At 49.2% G+C, this 18,873-nt stretch overlaps 1 protein-coding gene across 2 annotated transcripts in view; it reads left to right on the plus strand.

Moving 5' to 3' along the window:
* Positions 1-18,873, plus strand: part of tet3 (tet methylcytosine dioxygenase 3) — a 257,674-nt gene that overhangs the window by 47,006 nt on the left and 191,795 nt on the right. Inside the window, exon 1 of one of the 2 annotated variants that reach the window (XM_068001247.1) lies at positions 10,439-10,515. The exons of the other annotated variant lie outside the window; for it this stretch is intronic. Coding sequence (XP_067857348.1) covers positions 10,456-10,515 — 60 coding nt within the window. The 5' untranslated portion in view covers positions 10,439-10,455. Of the gene's footprint in view, positions 1-10,438; positions 10,516-18,873 lie in introns of those variants that run through there. 2 annotated transcript variants of the gene reach the window in all.

The following is an 18,873-nucleotide window of genomic DNA, read 5'->3' on the forward strand; positions in this document are numbered from 1 at the left end:
ATGAATGCATGGCTCGAGAGATGGTGCAGGAGTGAGGGCTTTAGATTCCTGGGGCATTGGGACCGGTTCTGGGGGCAGTGGGACCTGTACAAGCCGGACGGGTTGCACCGCAACAGGGCCGGGACCAATATCCTTGTGGGGAGGTTTGCTAGTGCTGTTGGGGAGGGTTTAAACTAGCTTGGCAGGGGAATGGAAACAAATGGGACAGAATCAGAACTGGATATAGAAGGCAGAAAATTAGTAAGTGACTTAGGAAGGCAGAGGAAACAAAGGTTAGAAAATAAACAGTAAGGGAGGAGTTTGGCAGTGCTTAATGGTATATACCTCAATGCAAGGAGTATGGTGAATAAGGCAGATCAGCTGAGGGCACAGATGGACATGTGGCAGCACGATATCTTAGCTATTACAGAAACATGGCTTAAAGAGAGGCAGGAATGGCAGCTCAACGTGCCTGGTTACAGAGTTTTCAGATGAGTTAGAGATGGGGATAAAAAAGGAGGGGGGTGGCAATTTTGGTAAAAGAAACAATTACAGCTGTGAGGAGGGATGGTATGTTAGAAGGATCATCAAATGAGGCCATATGGGTTGAGCGAAGGAACAAAAAAGGGGCAGTCACACTATTTGGAGCATACTATAGACCCCCAAACAGTCAGAGGGAGATAGAAGAGCAAATATGTGGGTACATTTCTGAGACGTTCAAAAACAGTCGGGCAGTAATAGTATGGGATTTCAACTACCCTGATATTAACTGGGACACAAACAGTGTGAAGGGTATAGAGGACGCAAAATTCTTCAATTGCATTCAGGAGGACTTTTAAGCCAGTACGTAGCAAGCCCAACAAGAGAGGGGGCAGTTCTGGAATTAGTTTTAGGAAATGAGGCTGGGCAGGTGGAAGGAGTATCAGCGGGAGAGCATTTTGTAGTGATCATAATTCAGTTAGTTTTAGCATAGTTATGAAAAAGGACAAATATAGAACAGGAATTGAAGTTCTCAATTGGGGAAAGGCCAATTTTACTAAGCTAAGAAGTAATTTAGCAAAAGTGGACTAGAAACAGCTACTTGAAGGTAAATCAATGTCAGAGCAGTGGGAGGCTGTCAAGGGGAAGATTCAAGGGGTTCAGAGTAAACATGTTCCCACAAAGAAAAAGGGTGGCGCTGCCAAATCTGGAGGCCCCTGGATGTCAAGGAGCATACAGGGTAAGATAAGGCAAAAAAGGAAAGCTTATGTCAGACACTGAGAACTCAATACTACAGAAAGCCGAGAGGAGTATGGAAAGTGCAGGGGTGAAATTAAAAAGGAAATTAGGAAAGCAAAGAGAGGGCATGAAAAAGTATTGGCAAGGAAAACCCAGAGATATTTTATAAATACATTAAGAGCAAAAGGATAACTAAGGAAAGAGTAGGGCCGATTAGAGACCAAAAAGGCAACCTTTGCGTGGAGGCAGAAGATGTTGGTATGGTTCTTAATGAATACTTTGTGTCTGTCTTCACAAAAGAGAGGGACGATGCAGACTTTGTAGTTAAGGATGAGGAGTGTGAAATATTGGATGGGATAAACTTAGTGAGAGAGGAAGTATTAAGGGAATTCGCATCTTTGAAATTAGATAAATCATCAGGGCCGGATGAAATGTATCCCAGGCTGTTAAAAGAAGCAATCCTCACTGGATACAGGCATGGTGCCAGAGGATTGGAGGACTGCTAACGTTGTCCCATTGTTCAAAAAGGGAGCGAGAGATAGACTGAGTAATTACAGGCCAGTCAGTCTAACCTCAGTAGTGGGTAAATTATTGGAATCAATTCTGAGGGACAGGATAAACCGTCACTGAGAAATACACAGAGTAATCAAGGACAGTCAGCATGGATTTGTTAAGAGAAGGTCGTGTCTGACTAACGTGATTGAATTTTTTGAGGAGGTAACAAGGAAGGTCGATGAGGGTAGTGCATTTGATGTAATCTACATGGATTTTAGCAAGGCTTTTGACAGGGTCCCACATGACAGACTGGTCAAAAAAGTACAAGCCCATGGGATCCAATGGAGAGTGGCAAGTTGGATCCAAAATTGGCTCAGTGGCAGGAAGCAAAGGGTAATGCTCGACGGTTGTTTTTGTGATTAGAAGGCTGTTTCCAGAGGGATTCTGCAGTGCTCAGTACTAGGTCCCTTGCTTTCTGGGATATATATTAATGATTTGGACTTAAATGTAGCGGGCATAATTAAGTTTGCAGATGATACAAAAATTGGCCATGTGGTTGATTGTGAGGAGGAAAGCTGTCGACTGCAGGAAGATATCAATGGACTGGTCAGGTGGGCAGAAAATGGCAAATGGAATTCAATCCGGAGAAGTGTGAGGTAATGCATCTGGGGAGGGCAAACAAGGCAAGGGAGTGCACAATAAATGGGAGGACACTGAAAGGTGTAGAGGAAGTGAGGGACCTTGGAGTGCATGTCCACAGATTCTTGAAGGTATCAGGACAGGTAGATAAGGTGGTTAAGAAGGCATATGGGATACTTTCCCTTATTAGCCAAGGCAGAGAACATACGAGCAGGAAGATTATGCTGGAACTGTATAAAACACTGGTTTGGCCACAGCTTGAGTACTGTGCACAGTTCTGGTCACCACATTACAGGAAGGATGCAATTGTACTAGAGAGGGTACAAGGAGATTTACGAGGATGTTGCCAGGACTGGAGAATTTTAGCTATGAAGAAAGATTGGATAGGCTGGGGTTGTTCTCTTTGGAACAGAGGAGGCTGAGGGGAGATTTAATTGAGGTGTACAAAATTATGAGGGGCCTAGATAGAGTGGATAGGAAGGACCTATTCCCTTAACAGAGAGATCAATAACCAGGGGGCGTAGCTTTAAAGTGATTGGTGGAAGGATTAGAGGGGAGCTGAGGAAATTCTTTTTCAACCAGAGGTGGTAGGGGTCTGAAACTCACTGCCTGAAAGGGTGGTTGAGGCAGAAACCCTCAACTCATTTAAAAAGTACCTGGATGTGCACCTGAAGTACTGTGACCTACAAGGCTACGGACCAAGTGCTGGAAAGTGGGATTAGGCTGGGTGGCTCATTTTCGGCCGGTGCAGCCACGATGGGCCAAATGGCCTCCTTCTGTGCCGTAAATTTTCTATGATTCTATTCTACATGCAATGCTCCCTGCCCTATATTAGTCTCTGTGCTCTGCTAAGACAATGCTTAACACACAGAGAGTAAAGACGAAAATCCACCCAGTTCTTTGGCCACTAAGACATTGGGCGAGCCATATAAAAAAAGTTTGTTGCATTCTTTTAATGTCAAGAAATGCTCTTTTAAAATGCTTTCCGAGCATGATTGTGGGCAGTTTTCAAAAATACAAGCCTTCAAATGAAAGGTTATAAGGCTATCCCTCAAGACTCAATGGGCTCGATTTTAGCACCTGCTATCGGGTGCGTTCTCGGCGGGGGGGCCTCGAAAATCGGGAAATCCAGGATCCCGACCGGATCCCGCCTCAATCCTGCCCACTTCTGGGTTCCCCGCTGACGCGCCGGCGTGCGCGCGCAGCGCCCGCTGGTGGGAATCCCGCAGGCAATTAAAGCCAGCGGGGTTCCACTTGAAGGTATTTATTTAGCTTGTTCAGATCATTGACTGACCTGATTAAGGGACTGTGTGTGATTTTGGATAAACATGGGACTGTTTCCCACACTGGGGGAAACACTCCCAGATCGAATGGACGTGTTGCAGCTGTCAGCCTGTGGCAGCTGCAAAGGTCCATTTGACAGGTCGTGGGGGGGAGACCCTCACCCATTGCAGGAGGCCACTCTGTCACTTGGGACAAAGTTTGGCCTCCACCACCCTCCTCCTGACGGTCAAAGTCACCAACCTGCACACTTACCCCGGGGTCCGGAGACATGTACCTACCTTGCGGACCCCCTCAGATGTACATCTTGCGGATGGGGGCCGCCGTAGCTGCAGTCATGACCTCCTCGGAGGGCGAACAGCATCACCAGCCTCGCCATCCACCTCTGACACGTGGAGCTCCACAACAGAGTGCTGTGACACATCCACCTGTACAGCAGTAGGGAGGGCTACCGTAGAGAGAGATGCGTCGCAGAGGGCACTACCCTCGCCACAGGTTCCACAGACCGAGGCTCAGCCTCCTGGACCTCTCTGAGCAGCAGTGCACACGGAGGCTCAGAGTCACTCGACATGTAGCCGTGGACATCTGCAGCCTCTTTCATGCCGAGCTGCTCCTGGCTGGCCCGTGCACCATCTTCCTACCTGTCGCTGTCAAAGTCACCACTGCCCTCCCGAACTTCTTCTCCACAGCCTTCCAGGGTGCAACCGGGGACATCGCCGATGTCTCTCAGTCGTCTGCGCAGAAGAGCCCTGCAAATACACCTACACCCACTCTGCAGTGACACAATGGGTGGCATCAGTGGTGGGTCCTCATAGTGATACCCAGGAGCGGGCATTATTGCACAAACCGGACAGGATTCGCGAAGACATGGCAGTAGTGGTGCCAATATAATGTGTGATGTGAGTTGTTCTGAAATTCAATAGAAGTAACAACCATGACAAACCCTCAAACACCCTTGTGCATCCCCTTCATGCTCACGACACGTTTGCCTTACGCTGCCTACTGCACATATGTGATGCATGCCCTGTGGCTGCAGCACAGGTGGTGGCAGGTTGAGTGAGGCTGGCCGTGAGAGAGATGCACGAGAGGGTGAGTATGGGATAGAGCCATGAGATTGTATGAGGATTGGGTTGCGTGGTAGTGGCGGGGTGAGTACTGGCGAGGTGAGTACGTGCAGGTAAAATGAGGATGGGGTTTGAGTGGGTATGAGGGGTGATGTGACAGAGTAGTGTTGGCAGTGCAGAAGGAGATGTGGGGTGGGGGCAGTGATGTGGCAGACGGAGTGTAGGGGAAAGACTACGTGTACTCACTGTGGCTGACCTACTGAGGTCATTAGACCGCCTCCTGCACTGTGTGCAGGTGGGCGATATGTTGGTGGCGCAGGTGACCCTCTCTGCCACCTCGAGTCAGGCCTTCCTGGTGGCGGAGGCGGGCCGCTTCCTCCCGCCCGCCGGGTGGAAGATCTCTGTCCTCCCCCTCCTCCTCACCCCATGTATTGATGCCTGGGGTGAGGCATCATTAAACTGGGAGCAGCCTTCCCCCTGGGCTGCTCCATGCTGTAATTTTTTCTGTTTGTGGCAGCATCTGTCAGTGGAGGACTGCCCCTTTAAATAGAGCGCCTCCAGCTGACAGATCTTACTGCGCATGCGCAGCCCGCCCGACGTGCAGATCAGCATCGGGGAACCCGGAGGAGCAGGTAAGTGGCTCCAATTAGTGGTTTGCCTGCTACGATTGCGCGGGAAACCCACTAATTTCACCGGGCGCGTTACCCACGCGCCCGCTTGCCCACCCGCCGAGAACCCGCACCCCTGCTTAAATCGGGCCCAATGAGTTTATCCAGTGAGCTACATAGGTGCAATCACCAGTCTGTGCTGATTTAGCTGATCTTTTCTAAGGCAGCAGTGGAGGTGCGACTGGCTTAGCACGTGTGTGTTACAAACGAGAAAAACCAGCCGGGTTCCCATTCCTGATCACTACCTGGTACCTAAAGTATGCATGTATGGACATTGAGTGAGAATAGGATTGGGCTCGGTTGTTATGTTCCATGTGAAGGCTCACACATAAAAAGCCAAGGTACTGGGTGGCACTTGGATGTTTGGAAATGTACCCTAGTAAAGAGTCAATACCTTCACAAGAGGAAGTGAGGGAAGAAAATTGGTAATGAAATGTTTTCTGCTGCCATCTCTAATTTCACAAAATATTCTGACTGCGATACTTTGGAAAAAATCATTTGGGACTCCAGTCCACTGGCAATAGTTTAGAGGGTTCTACATGTTAGCACAATGGTAGAAATTTGTATTTTTGTTAATTATTTGACAATATTTTGGAACCTTTTTGATAGTCTGCAACAATTAAAAAACAATTTATGGTACAATATTTTAGCAGTACAAATTGTTGCACAATGTTTCAGTGACAAGGGGATGGAAAGTCCTTTCGGCCCATTTTCGGTCCCGAAATGGAGTGCAAGCCCTAACTGGGAGACCTGAAGGCGGCGCAAAATTAGGCCTCGGGCCTCATTAATATTATTTGGCCGAGCTGCGGCACCTGTTGCGCCTCCACAGACAGCTCGTCCATTTCAGTGTGATCAATGTCGGGCTGTTTTCCCCACCAGAAGTGGTCCAAAGCTAAGACCCAGCGGTGGTGGGAAATTGGGGGCACTGTGAAGTCAGGGGTGCACTGCTGCTCCTCCTAGCTCCACAGGAACTATTTGAACTTGCCTTTTGTTGGCAGCTGCTGCTCCAGCCACAATGAATGTGAAGAATCCTGAGTGGAGCAGGCCCGGCGCCGACTCCGCTCATCAGTATCCAACTTTGGCAAGGGGATCTAAAACACACGTTGGGCCCCTCATTTACTTATGGAAGGGGCAAAAAGCCTATTTTAAGTGGTTGGCTGGGTTGTCTGAAAAATGGCCCGACCCAATATTGCCTGAGATGTAAAACGGGCGCAATGAGGTTGAATTTCTTCCCCAAGTTGTTCAAAGCTACATTCAGCAAAATCCTGTTAAATCCATTAGGTCAGGCTCAATAAAGTAGTTGCAAATACTGTAGCTTCTGGCAACACCCTGCAAACCAAGGAACATTCACCCTGGTTCTGCCAGTTTTAGAATATCATACTATGTCTGTCATATGTTTGCGGCAGTTGCAGCCGCAGCTGCAGCAACAACAATACATACTTCTCGAGAACTCCTCATGTCAAGAAAAACATCTGAGCTCTTTTGAAGGTGCAGGTAAGAGATAGGTACTGACTGAGCAGGAGAAACAGAAATTGTGGGGTGGGGACAAGCACAGTTGAAGAGAAGTTCTATTCACAATGTCCCTTAGTTTTAATGGAGCTCGTCACCTGCTCTACAGGAATGAGGCTACCCTGCCTCTTCATATTATTCCTTTGCACTTGGTTATTGATATGCAACAAGCCAATTTCGCCATTATTTTGGGCTATTCTGCCAACCAAGATGGGGGAATTTATTGATAATTTCCAATCTTGTTCAAAAAATTCTGAAACTTGCCAGCAAAAAATCAATAGCATCGATTTCTTTCCATTCTGGAAGTCACATCTCACAGAATAATCTATTAAGAGGTCTGGGAAAATACAGCAAGCAAACTTATCTGTAAGAAAACTGAATAAAATTAGTGTAAAGCAATGTGATTTACCTGTGCTTTGCTTTAGGGCCGCTCTCAATACTGCTCCAACACACTGCAGCAAAGAGTGCTCTATGGATCCTGGAGGTGATTTTAAACTTCTGCCCAAAATGGATGCAAAGATGACGGTGCAGCCATTCTGCCCGCCCAAAACTGGCATCCGGAGGTCCGAACCATTTGTGGGTTCAGGCCTCATTTGAATGAAGACGGTGAGCTGCCGATGCCAAGCGGGCACCTTGCCAGTTGTGGAGGGCAAGAAATTATTCGGCACCCACATTGAGCTGGCCAGCAGGTCGGACCTGGGAAGCGGGAGGACAGCAGCAGCCCACAGTCATTTTGTGCACCCAAGAAGGCTTCTCCTGGCCCCACAAAAGTTCTCCCAAATAAATTTTTGGTGCTTTTCCTGAGCGGCCACCAGCTAGTTAGACCACTCAACGACAGGCACAAATGGGCTCAGCATGCATGGCGCACACCACCTATTTGTCCCTGAAAAACAATCGAGGTCCTACAACCAGTGTAGGACCCCAATTTGCATTTTTAAATGGCCTCCAGCAAGAAACAGGCAGCCATGCTGCTGGCAAATTTACAGGCCCGTCTGAAAATCGCTTTAGGCAAGCCTTGTGAGAGGGCAATGGAGGTGTTTCCCCACCCACCCCCCCCCCCCCCCAACTTGCTGGCTATTTTCAACTGCCAGCTGCCCATTTTTCAGGCGATAAACACGTGGCCAGCAATTGAAATCCAACCCCCACTTCTCCTTATTCCTTTATTTCCCTGGAGAGTGAACAACCCTGAATCACAGCTTTGTCAGCATTCCACGGATGTAAAGGTGTGAATGATGCATGGAACAGCAAGTTTGTTGAAGGTCACAGAAAATGAGAAGGTGGACCACAGTGGGTCCCCAGCCTTTATTAAGAGTATTAGTTTTGTTAAGGAATAGGGTTGCAGAAAAACGTTCTTAGAATAAAGGTTTGCATAAGTCCAAATGGGCTTCACTGTTTCAGGAAAAATGTGTCAAATCAGATTAAGGGTTAAACAGCCGGTCTGTCTCTTGGTGATAAGATTGTAAGAAGCATGTGACACATCAGATCATGGGGCAGTGGAGGTTAAACTTCCTCCACTAGACATCACAAGTAAAGAAAGGAGACAAAACCAAGTTTCCAGCAATAATTGCCTTGTAATGTGCAGGTGTTCAGATATTCCCTTATGTCAGGCAGTAAAATAAGTCCTGATACCACTTCAGGCCCAATTATGTGATAACACTTGTAACTGAATTAAATGAAACACAGCAGTGCTATGTCATCTATTTGAAACTTCAATGCAGTGTCACTTTTTTTGAAACCCCAGGATGTACACATAGGGAGGAATTTCTGAGTATGCACTAATTGTGGGGAACATTACCAACCACCAGCACATATCTGTCCATTGATTTCAATGAATGGAAAAATGTCAACAGTGGGCGATGTGCCCCACCACTGATGTGCACTCAGAAAATTACTCAAATTGTAGCAACCTAAAAGGGTAAGAAATCACTCAGGGTATATTCTCCTCTATCAGGTAATTTTAGAAGAAAAATAGACATCACTTTCAAGTGAGGAATACTGGATCCAAATTTACATGGGATCAGCAGTGCACTCCTGGTGTAAGGTGGCTGGTACGATGGGACGGGCAGAAAATTGCCAGGTCCCAGCCCAAACCATTAGTTTCCGTTCGGGCCTGGATAGGGCAGAATATCTGCCCCAAACATGGTCCTTGACATCAGAGGGGTGGGGCGAAGGGGAAGGAATTCCCATGCTTTGGAATTTCCACAGCCCGAGCCTCACTAATATCCAGCACCCTGGATGCTCAGGTGAACCTAGATGAAGCCTCGGATCTGCCTGGACCGCCAAAAAATCTGCCGTTGCAATCGGCCCCCTTATAAAGAGAGCTGATTGGGCCTACTTAAATAAATAATCGTGCCATTGGCACCAGCAGTTTCATGCACAGCAGACCAGCTCCACTTTTCCCATTCCTCCTTCTCTGATGGGCACCCAAGATGTACGCGGAGTGGCACAGGTGTCCGCTGCTGCCATGTTAGTAGGGTGACCTCCCCATAACCCTGGAGACTTGTAGAGTCAGGAACAGAAGTAACTGGCACCTCATCTGTTGCACTTCTGCTGGCGGAGCTGACCCAAGGGTTTTCAGGGCACCTGTTTTACAAATTTAATTTGCTGAAATTAACAGAGGAAAATATACCCCTAATTTTTAGATCACCAAGAATACATTCTAAAGAATGCTCTTAGGCAGTTATACAATTCCGAAGTGAGTTCATGCTTCACTTTCATGGATATTGATGCCTTTCAACCCCTGGATTTCTTGCCTTGTAACACACTTCAGACCATGCATTATCCAAAAAGTATGATATTTTTACTAAATGTTAGTAAGTATAATTTGAGGTTAGGTAGGGAACATTTCAACTGCTGACAGTAAGTGATCCAGTGGAGATACTGAGTGATCACTACAACTGCACGCTGCTGTTACACACTGCGTAAGGACGTTGAGATTGGGCTCAGCCCCGAGGCGGGGAAATCCCCTTTCTATACTGTGACTTCCATGAGTGTGCAGAAAGGAAAATGCTGACAATAATGAGAAGAATGCTTGAGCAATACAATGATGGCTGCAAAGTCTCAGTCAATACCAAATTCAAATCATTACTGTAACCTCAATAATACGATTCTTTGCCTGCGCACATGTTTGAAATCATGAACACGAAAGGGGAAAAAAGGCCACCTCTTCACTTTCCTGAGTGTTGTGAACTCGGGGGCGCTTGAAATGAGTCACAGCCTACGATGGAGCACATGGCGACATCTTACTGTTAATACTCAGGAGAACATCACAATTACTGTAACAATGACAGCAGCCAGCAATGTGAAATTGTGATTCATATCCTTGTGATAACAGGTTTCAAAGGAACAAATGATAAAGGTCACTTTTGGAAGATCGTATTTGTTGCAGGAGTGAATATAAAGCGGTTCAATGTTCTGGTATTCTATACATCATAGAGAGACTGGCACTTCCTTTCTCATTCTTTGCTGGCTTCACGAGTGCAGAAAAACATTATTTTCAAAAACCATTGATGTCAATGGCACCATAAATATTCGCTGGATTATTCAAAAAGAGTAAATCAGTTGAAAATAGCTGCTTGCTGTTTTACTGCTTTGAGAAGCTCATGTATCTGAGAATTTTCCAAACAAAGCGTTCTTTTCATCCATTTCTCTTACGTCACTGGGTAAGTACTTACATTTATGAAATTTGCATTGTATCTTAAATTATTTCAATATGCTTATATTAACAGGTCAGTCATATAACTTGGATTCTTAAATTTTTCAGCCTCAGAGGACAATTCAATATCTTGAAGTCAATTTTCTCAATTCTCAGCCAGAAAACTGTATTGTCAAAAAATTTATTTTCATAATTATAAATTCTTTAATAGAATTAATTACCTTGGTTTCAGTGCCAACTATTCAAAAGTGGTCTTGATGTAAGACATAATTCAAAACATAGGTATGCACATTTATTTTCGAGTGAAGTTTTTACAATCAAAAGTGATTCACTGAACAAAAAATAATGACAAAATACACATTGAAAATGATTTTTTTCAGAATGTATTTACAGGAATACTCATGTCCGATATTCATACTGAAATTACTCAGTTTCATTGCTATCTCATCTAGACCATCTTTTCCATTCCAACGACTTCAGTAGTATTTGTACATGAATAAAAAATTCTGAAGTAAGACAAAAAATATTTTTAATGTTCATTTGGAAAATATGGCAGATGAAAAGTTTCTTATAGGTCTTAAATTTCTGTAACTTTTGTTTAATTTTGACACTGAAAATGCTCAGTATTCTTTTTTAAATGGCAGCTGCAATTAGGCAGAAAATGGCGTCCTAAAACATTCTGTGTCTTTCAGATTAAAACTGTTGGACATGGAAGTAAACATTTTTAAAATACAACAGTCACTTCCATAAATATTTAAATGACACAGTGAAATTTTTCTTTAAGGTCTTCAACTGCTGCAATGAAACTATTATTCTTTGAAACTGAAAATGATCTAAAACTGCTCTTGAATTGCAGTCTGGCTACAAATATATTGGATTGATTTTAACTCTACCCTCCTGGTGGAAACTGGGTGGGTAGAGTTACTGGGTGGACAGTTACAAACGAGCAGGTTATTTCCCACTCAGATCTCGACCATTTTAACCTCCAGGGTTTTGCAGGCGAATGAGGCACCCACCTAAAATAGATGGGAGCCTCATAAATCTGTGCACATCAGGTTTCTGCTACATCATTGGGACCCTGATGCAATTTTAACTGGGGCCTGGCCAGGAAAGTTGCAGTGGCTTTCCTGCTGGACAGAAACAGGCCTGAAGACAGAAGAAGCGCTGTCAGGTACGTCTAAAACTTTTCTTACTGGGGCCAGGAGCAGCAGGAGTGCTGCTCCGTGCCCCAAGGAAAGTCATGGCTTCCCCTGCCTCAGGTGCTCCCCACCACCCCATTTCACGTCTGTGAGACCCTCCTGAAACCCCCTCCCCACCACTTACCTGGAAGCTGGCACACGACAAAGGGCCTCCCGATCGCCTGCCAGCAGCCACTCTGCACCCTCTTCATGGCCGTTCTGGGCAGGAAGAGAACCATCAGCATTTAAATAAGACCTGGGAATTAAAATATCACGGGCCTAAAGTTTAGACCAGTGCATGCGTTTTTCACTGGTCCAGCCCTCGCAAAACCACTCCAGGTTAAAATCAACCTCTATATATTTTCTGTAATCTTAAAAATCATTATTTGTGGGATCTGGAAATTGGTAATGTGTGAAAATTGAAGTGCAGGAAAATTGTAGATATTTTTATCTGGACAGAAGTACAAGTGACTTTTTTTGATCACAAAATAACTAAAGGTGCAAACTTTCTTGTGTCTGTTATCTGAGTGTAAGATTATATAATGGAACTCTTTTATTCAGTTATTGTGTTACTATTTTGCCACATTTTTTATTGATTAGAGAGCAATTATTACCATCAGGCACATTTTTAAATAATCAAACAATTATAAAGAATTAGCATTAATATTCTTTTGTATACTTATGTTGACGGAGGGAGGGAAATTGCCATAATTGCATTTCTTCAATCCAGTGATTTGTTTGGAGACAAATGGCACCATCATGTCACACTGTTCAGCAAACAAACAAAAATGATTTGGGGAATACTTTCAATAGAATAAGGGTTAATTTAAAGGGTAAGTGCTGATCAGGAAGAAATTGGGGGATGCGATCTGGAGAAGTTATTGACCCTGATGATGTGAAGGAGGCAATTTAATAGATACATGGGCCCGATTTTAGCACCCGCTACTGGGTGCGTTCTCGGCGGGGGGGGGGGCCCGAAAATTCCAAAATCCAGGTGCGGGACCGGATCGCGCCTCGATCCCGCCCACTTCCGGGTTCCGCGCTGACGCGCGGGGGTGCGTGCGCAGCCCCCGCTGGTGGGAATCCCGCAGGCAATTAAAGCCAGCGGGATGCCACTTGAGTGTATTTACTTTGCTTGTTCAGGTCATTAACTGACCTGATTAAGGGACTGTGTGTGATTTTGGATAAACATGGGACTGTTTCACACACTGGGGGAAACAGTCCCAGTTGAAATGGACGTGTTGCAGCTGTCAGCCTGTGGCAGCTGCAAAGGTCCATTTGACAGGTGGGGGTGGGTGGGGGGAGACCCTCAGCCATTGCAGGAGGCCGCTCTGTCACTTGGGACAAAGTTTGGCCTCCACCACCCTCCTCCTGACGGTCGAAGTCACCAACCTGCACACTTACCCCGGGGTCCGGAGACATGTACCTACCTTGCGGACCCCCTCAGATGTACATCTTGCGGATGGGGGCCGCCGTAGCTGCAGTCATGACCTCCTCGGAGGGCGAACAGCATCACCAGCCTCACCAGCCTCGCCATCCACGCCGTCCACCTCTGACACATGGAGCTCCACAACAGAGTGCTGTGACACATCCACCTGTACAGCAGGAGGGAGGGCTACCGCAGAGAGAGATGCGTCGCAGAGGGCACTACCCTCGCCACACGTTCCACAGACCGAGTCTCAGCCTCCTGGACCTCTCTGAGCAGCAGTGCACACGGAGGCTCAGAGTCAGTCGACATGTAGCCGTGGACATCTGCAGCCTCTTTCTTGCCGAGCTGCTCCTGGCTGGCCCGTGCACCATCTTCCTACCTGTCGCTGTCAAAGTCACCACTGCCCTCCCGAACTTCTGCTCCACAGCCTTCCAGGGTGCAACCGGGGACATCCCCGATGTCTCTCAGTCGTCTGCGCAGAAGAGCCCTGCAAATACACCTACACCCACTCTGCAGTGACACAATGGGTGGCATCAGTGGTGGGTCCTCATAGTGATACCCAGGAGCGGGCATTATTGCACAAACCGGACAGGATTCGCGAAGACATGGCAGTAGTGTAGCCAATATAATGTGTGATGTGAGTTGTTCTGAAATTCAATAGAAGTAACAACCATGACAAACCCTCAAACACCCTTGTGCATCCCCTTCATGCTCACGACACGTTTGCCTTACGCTGCCTACTGCACATATGTGATGCATGCCCTGTGGCTGCAGCACAGGTGGTGGCAGGTTGAGTGAGGCTGGCCGTGAGAGAGATGCACGAGAGGGTGAGTATGGGATAGAGCCATGAGATTGTATGAGGATTGGGTTGCGTGGTAGTGGCAGGGTGAGTACTCGCGAGGTGAGTAGGTGCAGGTAAGATGAGGATGAGGTTTGAGTGGGTATGAGGGGTCATGTGACAGAGTAGTGTTGGCAGTGCCGAAGGAGATGTGGGGTGGGGGCAGTGTTGTGGCAGACGGAGTGTAGGGGAAAGACTACGTGTTCTCACTGTGGCTGACCTACTGAGGTCATTGGAGCGCCTCCTGCATTGCATGCAGGTGGGCGATATGTTGGTGGCGCAGGTGACGCCCTCTGCCACCTCGAGCCAGGCCTTCTTGGTGGCAGAGGCAGACCGCTACCTCCCGCCCGCCTTGGGGAAGATCTCTGTCCTCCCCCTCCTCCTCACCCCATCTAATGTTACCTGGGGTGAGGCATCATTAAACTGGGAGCAGCCTTCCCCCTGGGCTGCTCCATGCTGTAAATTTTTCTGTTTGTGGCAGCATCTGTCAGTGGAGGACTGCCCCTTTAAATAGAGCGCCTCCAGCTGACAGATCTTACTGCGCATGCGCAGCCCGCCCGACGCGCAGATCAGCATCGGGGAACCCGGAGGAGCAGGTAAGTGAATCCAATTAGTGGGTTGCCTGCTACGATCGCGCGGGCAACCCACTAATTTCACCGGGCGCGTTACCCACGTGCCCGCTGCCCTACCCGCCGAGAACCCGCACCCCTGGTAAAATCGGGCCCACTGAATCTGAAGCACCTCTGGTTTGATGACTACTTCCCTCTTCTGATTTAAAATGATCTCCCTTGCACTGCATGATTCAGTCACTCCCCCAAGCCAATCTCTTCATCGATGACATCAGCTTTCACAAAATATAGAGCAAAATTAGAAAAAGCAAAAAAAGAAACTTTAAAAAGGAAATAGAATCGTTTACCTATTTTTAATAGTTTTAATTTAAAAGGCAGAAAGAATTGAACAAATCAAATGTTGAAGTGTAAATGTTTTAATGTTCAAATGAGCTATTTGATAAAGAGATAGGGCCCGATTTTAGCACCCGGTCCCGGGTGCGTTCTCGGCGGGGGGGCCTCTAAAATCCCGGTTTCGAGGAGCGGGACCAGATCGCGCCTCGATCCCGCCCACTTCAGGGTTGCGCGCTGACGTGCGGGGGTGCGTGTGTTGGCCCCGCTGGTGGGAATCCCGCAGGCAATTAAAGCCAGCGGGGTTCCACTTGAGTGTATTTATCTTGGTATTTCAGGTCATTAAATGACCTGATTGAGCTGTTTATTTAACAGGTGTGGGATTTTACAGTGAAATGAGATTGTTTCCCATACTGGGGGAAACACTCACACTCTCAACGGACGTGTTGCAGCCAGCAGCCTGTGGCAGCTGCCAAGGTGCATTCCACAGGTGTGGGGGGAGAGCCTTCACCAACGCAGGAGGACACTCCGTAACATTGGGCAACGCCTGCCCTCCACCACCCTCCTCCAAGCAAGAAGATTCACCGGCGTGGAAGTCCAACCCCTGTGTGAGGAGACACTTTTCTAGCGTGCACAACCCCGCAAACCTAAACCTGCCAGATGGGTGCTGCGTTGACATCCTCGGAGGATGAACAGCATGACCAGCCTCAGCAGCCTCGCAGTCCACGCCGTCCGCCTCAGAGACGTGCATCCCCACAACACGGTGCTGCGGCACATCCACCTGCACAGCAGGATGGAGGGCATCCGCAGAGAGAGATGCGTCGCAGGAGGCACTACCCTCCGCACAGGGTCTACAGACCGAGGCTCAGCTTCATGGACCTCTCTGAGCAGCAGTGCATACGGAGGCTCAGAGTCACTCGCCAGGTAGTCGCCGACATCTGCAGCCTCCTCAATGACGAGCTGCTCCCGGATGGACCAAGCAGCATCTTCTTACCCGTCGCTGTCAAAGTCACCACTGTCCTCAACTTCTTCGCCTCCGGATCCTTCCAGGGTGCCACGGGGGACATCACCGGGGTCTGTCAGTCGTCTGCACACAAGTGCATAAGGCAGGTCACCGATGGGTTGTTCCGCAGGGCCTCGACCTACATCAACTTCGCCATGGATGAGCGCAGCCAGACGGAGAGGGCGGTTGGATTCCATGCTGTGGCTGGCTTCCCACGGGTGCAGGGTGTAATCGATTGCACCCACATAGCAATACGGGCACCTCCACATGAGCCAGGGCTGTTTATCAACAGGAAAGGGTATCACTCCATGAACGCCCAGCTCATTTGTGACCACCGCCAGAGATTCCTACACGTCTGCGCCAGATACCCTGGCAGCTGCCACGATGCCTTCGTCCTCAGGGAGTCCACCGTCCCGCCCCTCTTCCACGCACCCAACGCCGGCAACGGCTGGCTCCTCGGCGACAAGGGATATCCCCTGCACACGTGGCTTATGACACCTCTGAGGAACCCCATTACCGAGCCACAGCGTCGGTATAATGACAGCCACATTGCTACCAGGTCTACAATTGAGCAGGCTATAGGGCTGCTCAAGATGCGCTTCAGGTGCCTTGATCGTTCCGGGGGAGCGCTCCAATACACGCCACTCAGAGTGGGACGAATTATAGTTGTCTGCTGTGCCCTGCATAACATGGCACTACAGAGAGGGGTGCCGCTGGAGGAGGCCCCATGCACACCCGCCACCCACATTGAGGACGACAATGAGGAGGAGGTGGAGGAGGAAGAGGAGGAGGAGGAAGAGGGAGAGGAGGAGGAACGACCCATGCGCCGAACACCGGCTCACCTGCGTGCTCGTCAGGCCAGGGAGGCACTCATATGCCAACGGTTCTCCTAACATCACACTGTGTGAGGCGTTCACATGTCATAACGTGCACAGACGAGGGTCCATACAGGCTCCCTCCACAGAAGAGTGGTGCCTGTACACCTGCACCCACTGCATTATGCCCAATGGGTGGGACGGGGTGGTCGTCGTCATGATGAGGCGCACGGAAGGGACACATTGCACAAGCCGCAGAATTATGGACAAGAGGTGGCAGCATTGGTGAGAAAAAGTGAGTTTATTTTGTGGTGACATTCAAAGAGTGGAAAATTTTAAAAAAAATAGACAAACACCCTGGTGCAATCCCTGTGTGCTCACGGAACTTTAGGCGTTCGTTTTCGGGACCCCCTACGTGGTGCTACCCCTGTGGCTCCAGCAGAGGTGGTGGCAGGTTGCTCCTGTTCGTGCCCTGACCGGGTAGATGCTTTGGGCCGACGCCCCCTGGGTTTCGGTGCCCGTGAGGGCACCTCCACAGACTGCTCCTCCTGCACCTGTGCAGGGGCAGACTCGGCCACCTGGAGAGGATGGACTATTGCGGGCACTGGTTGAGAGGGGGGCAACGGGTGAGACTTGGGGGCGCCTTGAGTAGTGTCCACACTTCCATTTCCCCGTTCACCATCTTCCCTCTCATGGCCAAGGCCCACATCACCCCTTCCACCCTGCTGGACGGCAGTTTGGATGACGTGGGTGAGACCTTGCAAGGCCACCTCCAATGTATCTGTCAACCTGTTGATGGCGGCAGAATGTTGTTCACCCTGAATCCGAACAGCCGTTGTGAGGGCCTGGATGGACTCATTGGTGAGCTGTGCGTGACACTCGAGGGAGGCTAGCCTGTCCTCCACCGCAGACGTTCCCACACCTACCGCGACACTATCTCAGAGATGCCTTCACGTCCTTGCGACACTATCTCGGCGATACCCTCCTGCACCTGTGCCACCATTCCCCTCATGCAGGAGTTGGACTCCTCCATCATCCGTGCGATTGTGGAGAGTGCGCGTGGCACCTCTCCCAGTACCTCAGCAATGTAATGGTGCCCCTCGACGACTCTCCTTTTGACAGGTGGTCCCCTGGGTTCAGCATCTGGGTCCGGCTGAGCAAAGCCTGGAGAAGAGTGCTCCCACCGACGCGGACCCTCCGCGGCTGACCCTGCCACCAGGGTCTGCTCATGCTCACGTGTGCGCGGTGACTCACCATGTGCAATCCCAACTAGCTGAGGGGGGGGACCCACCGAGGTGTGTGTATCTGCGCTGGTGGATGCAAGGCTCATGTGTGACGATGCACCCTCCGAGACGGGCATGTCCTCTGAGGAATCGCCCTCAACCGAGACGTCGATCGCAGACGGTCCTGCAAGAGAACAGAGGGAAATATCAGGCATGTGACCAAATGTGGCGGTGCGGCATATGCCATGTGATGCTAAGATCATTCACGATCATGAGTGATGAGTGCCAGCTTTCCCTTACCGGCCGTTTCGCCAGAACCAGACTCGCCATCCGCCATCGACAGGCAATGCAGCGTGCGGCTGATCTCCAGTGCCTCGACCTCGGCGTCTGTCAGGGCCACCTCGTGTGGCAGGCCCCCTCCGGTGCGTGCCCTATCGCGTGCGTTCCTGGCCCTCTTCTCCTGTGAGGGCAAAACACAAAAACGTTATTGAGTGATGATTACAATGTGAGACGCTTCAAGCATTGGTGTGATTGGGTTGAGCGTGTGCCAGAGGGATGGGAGGATGCGTGTGCCACATGGCCATCCCATTGTATGGGCATTGGGGTGTGTGGTAGTGGTCGAGTGGGGACAGGGACGGTGGGTACGTGCAGGCACTGTGAGGCTGATAGTTGGGTGGCTGTGAGGATTGGTGCGGGAGCGCAGTGCTGTCAGTGGAGATGGGGTTGTGAGGTGTTTGAGGTGATGCGGAAGACGGAGTGACGCAGAGTGCGTTAGTGTACTCACCTTTCCAGACCTGGTGAGGTCATTGAATCTCTTGCGGCACTGAATCCAAGTGCGGGTGGTGTTTCCCCTGCTTGTGACCTCCGCGGCCACCTCCTCCCATGCCCTCTTGGTGGCGCTGGCAGGGCACCTCCTTCCATCCGTGGGGAACAGCGTCTCCCTCCTCATGCGGACCCCGTCCAGCAGCACCTGGAGGGCG

Source organism: Heptranchias perlo, chromosome 20 (assembly GCF_035084215.1).
Source record: "Heptranchias perlo isolate sHepPer1 chromosome 20, sHepPer1.hap1, whole genome shotgun sequence".
Classification (NCBI taxonomy): domain Eukaryota; kingdom Metazoa; phylum Chordata; class Chondrichthyes; order Hexanchiformes; family Hexanchidae; genus Heptranchias; species Heptranchias perlo.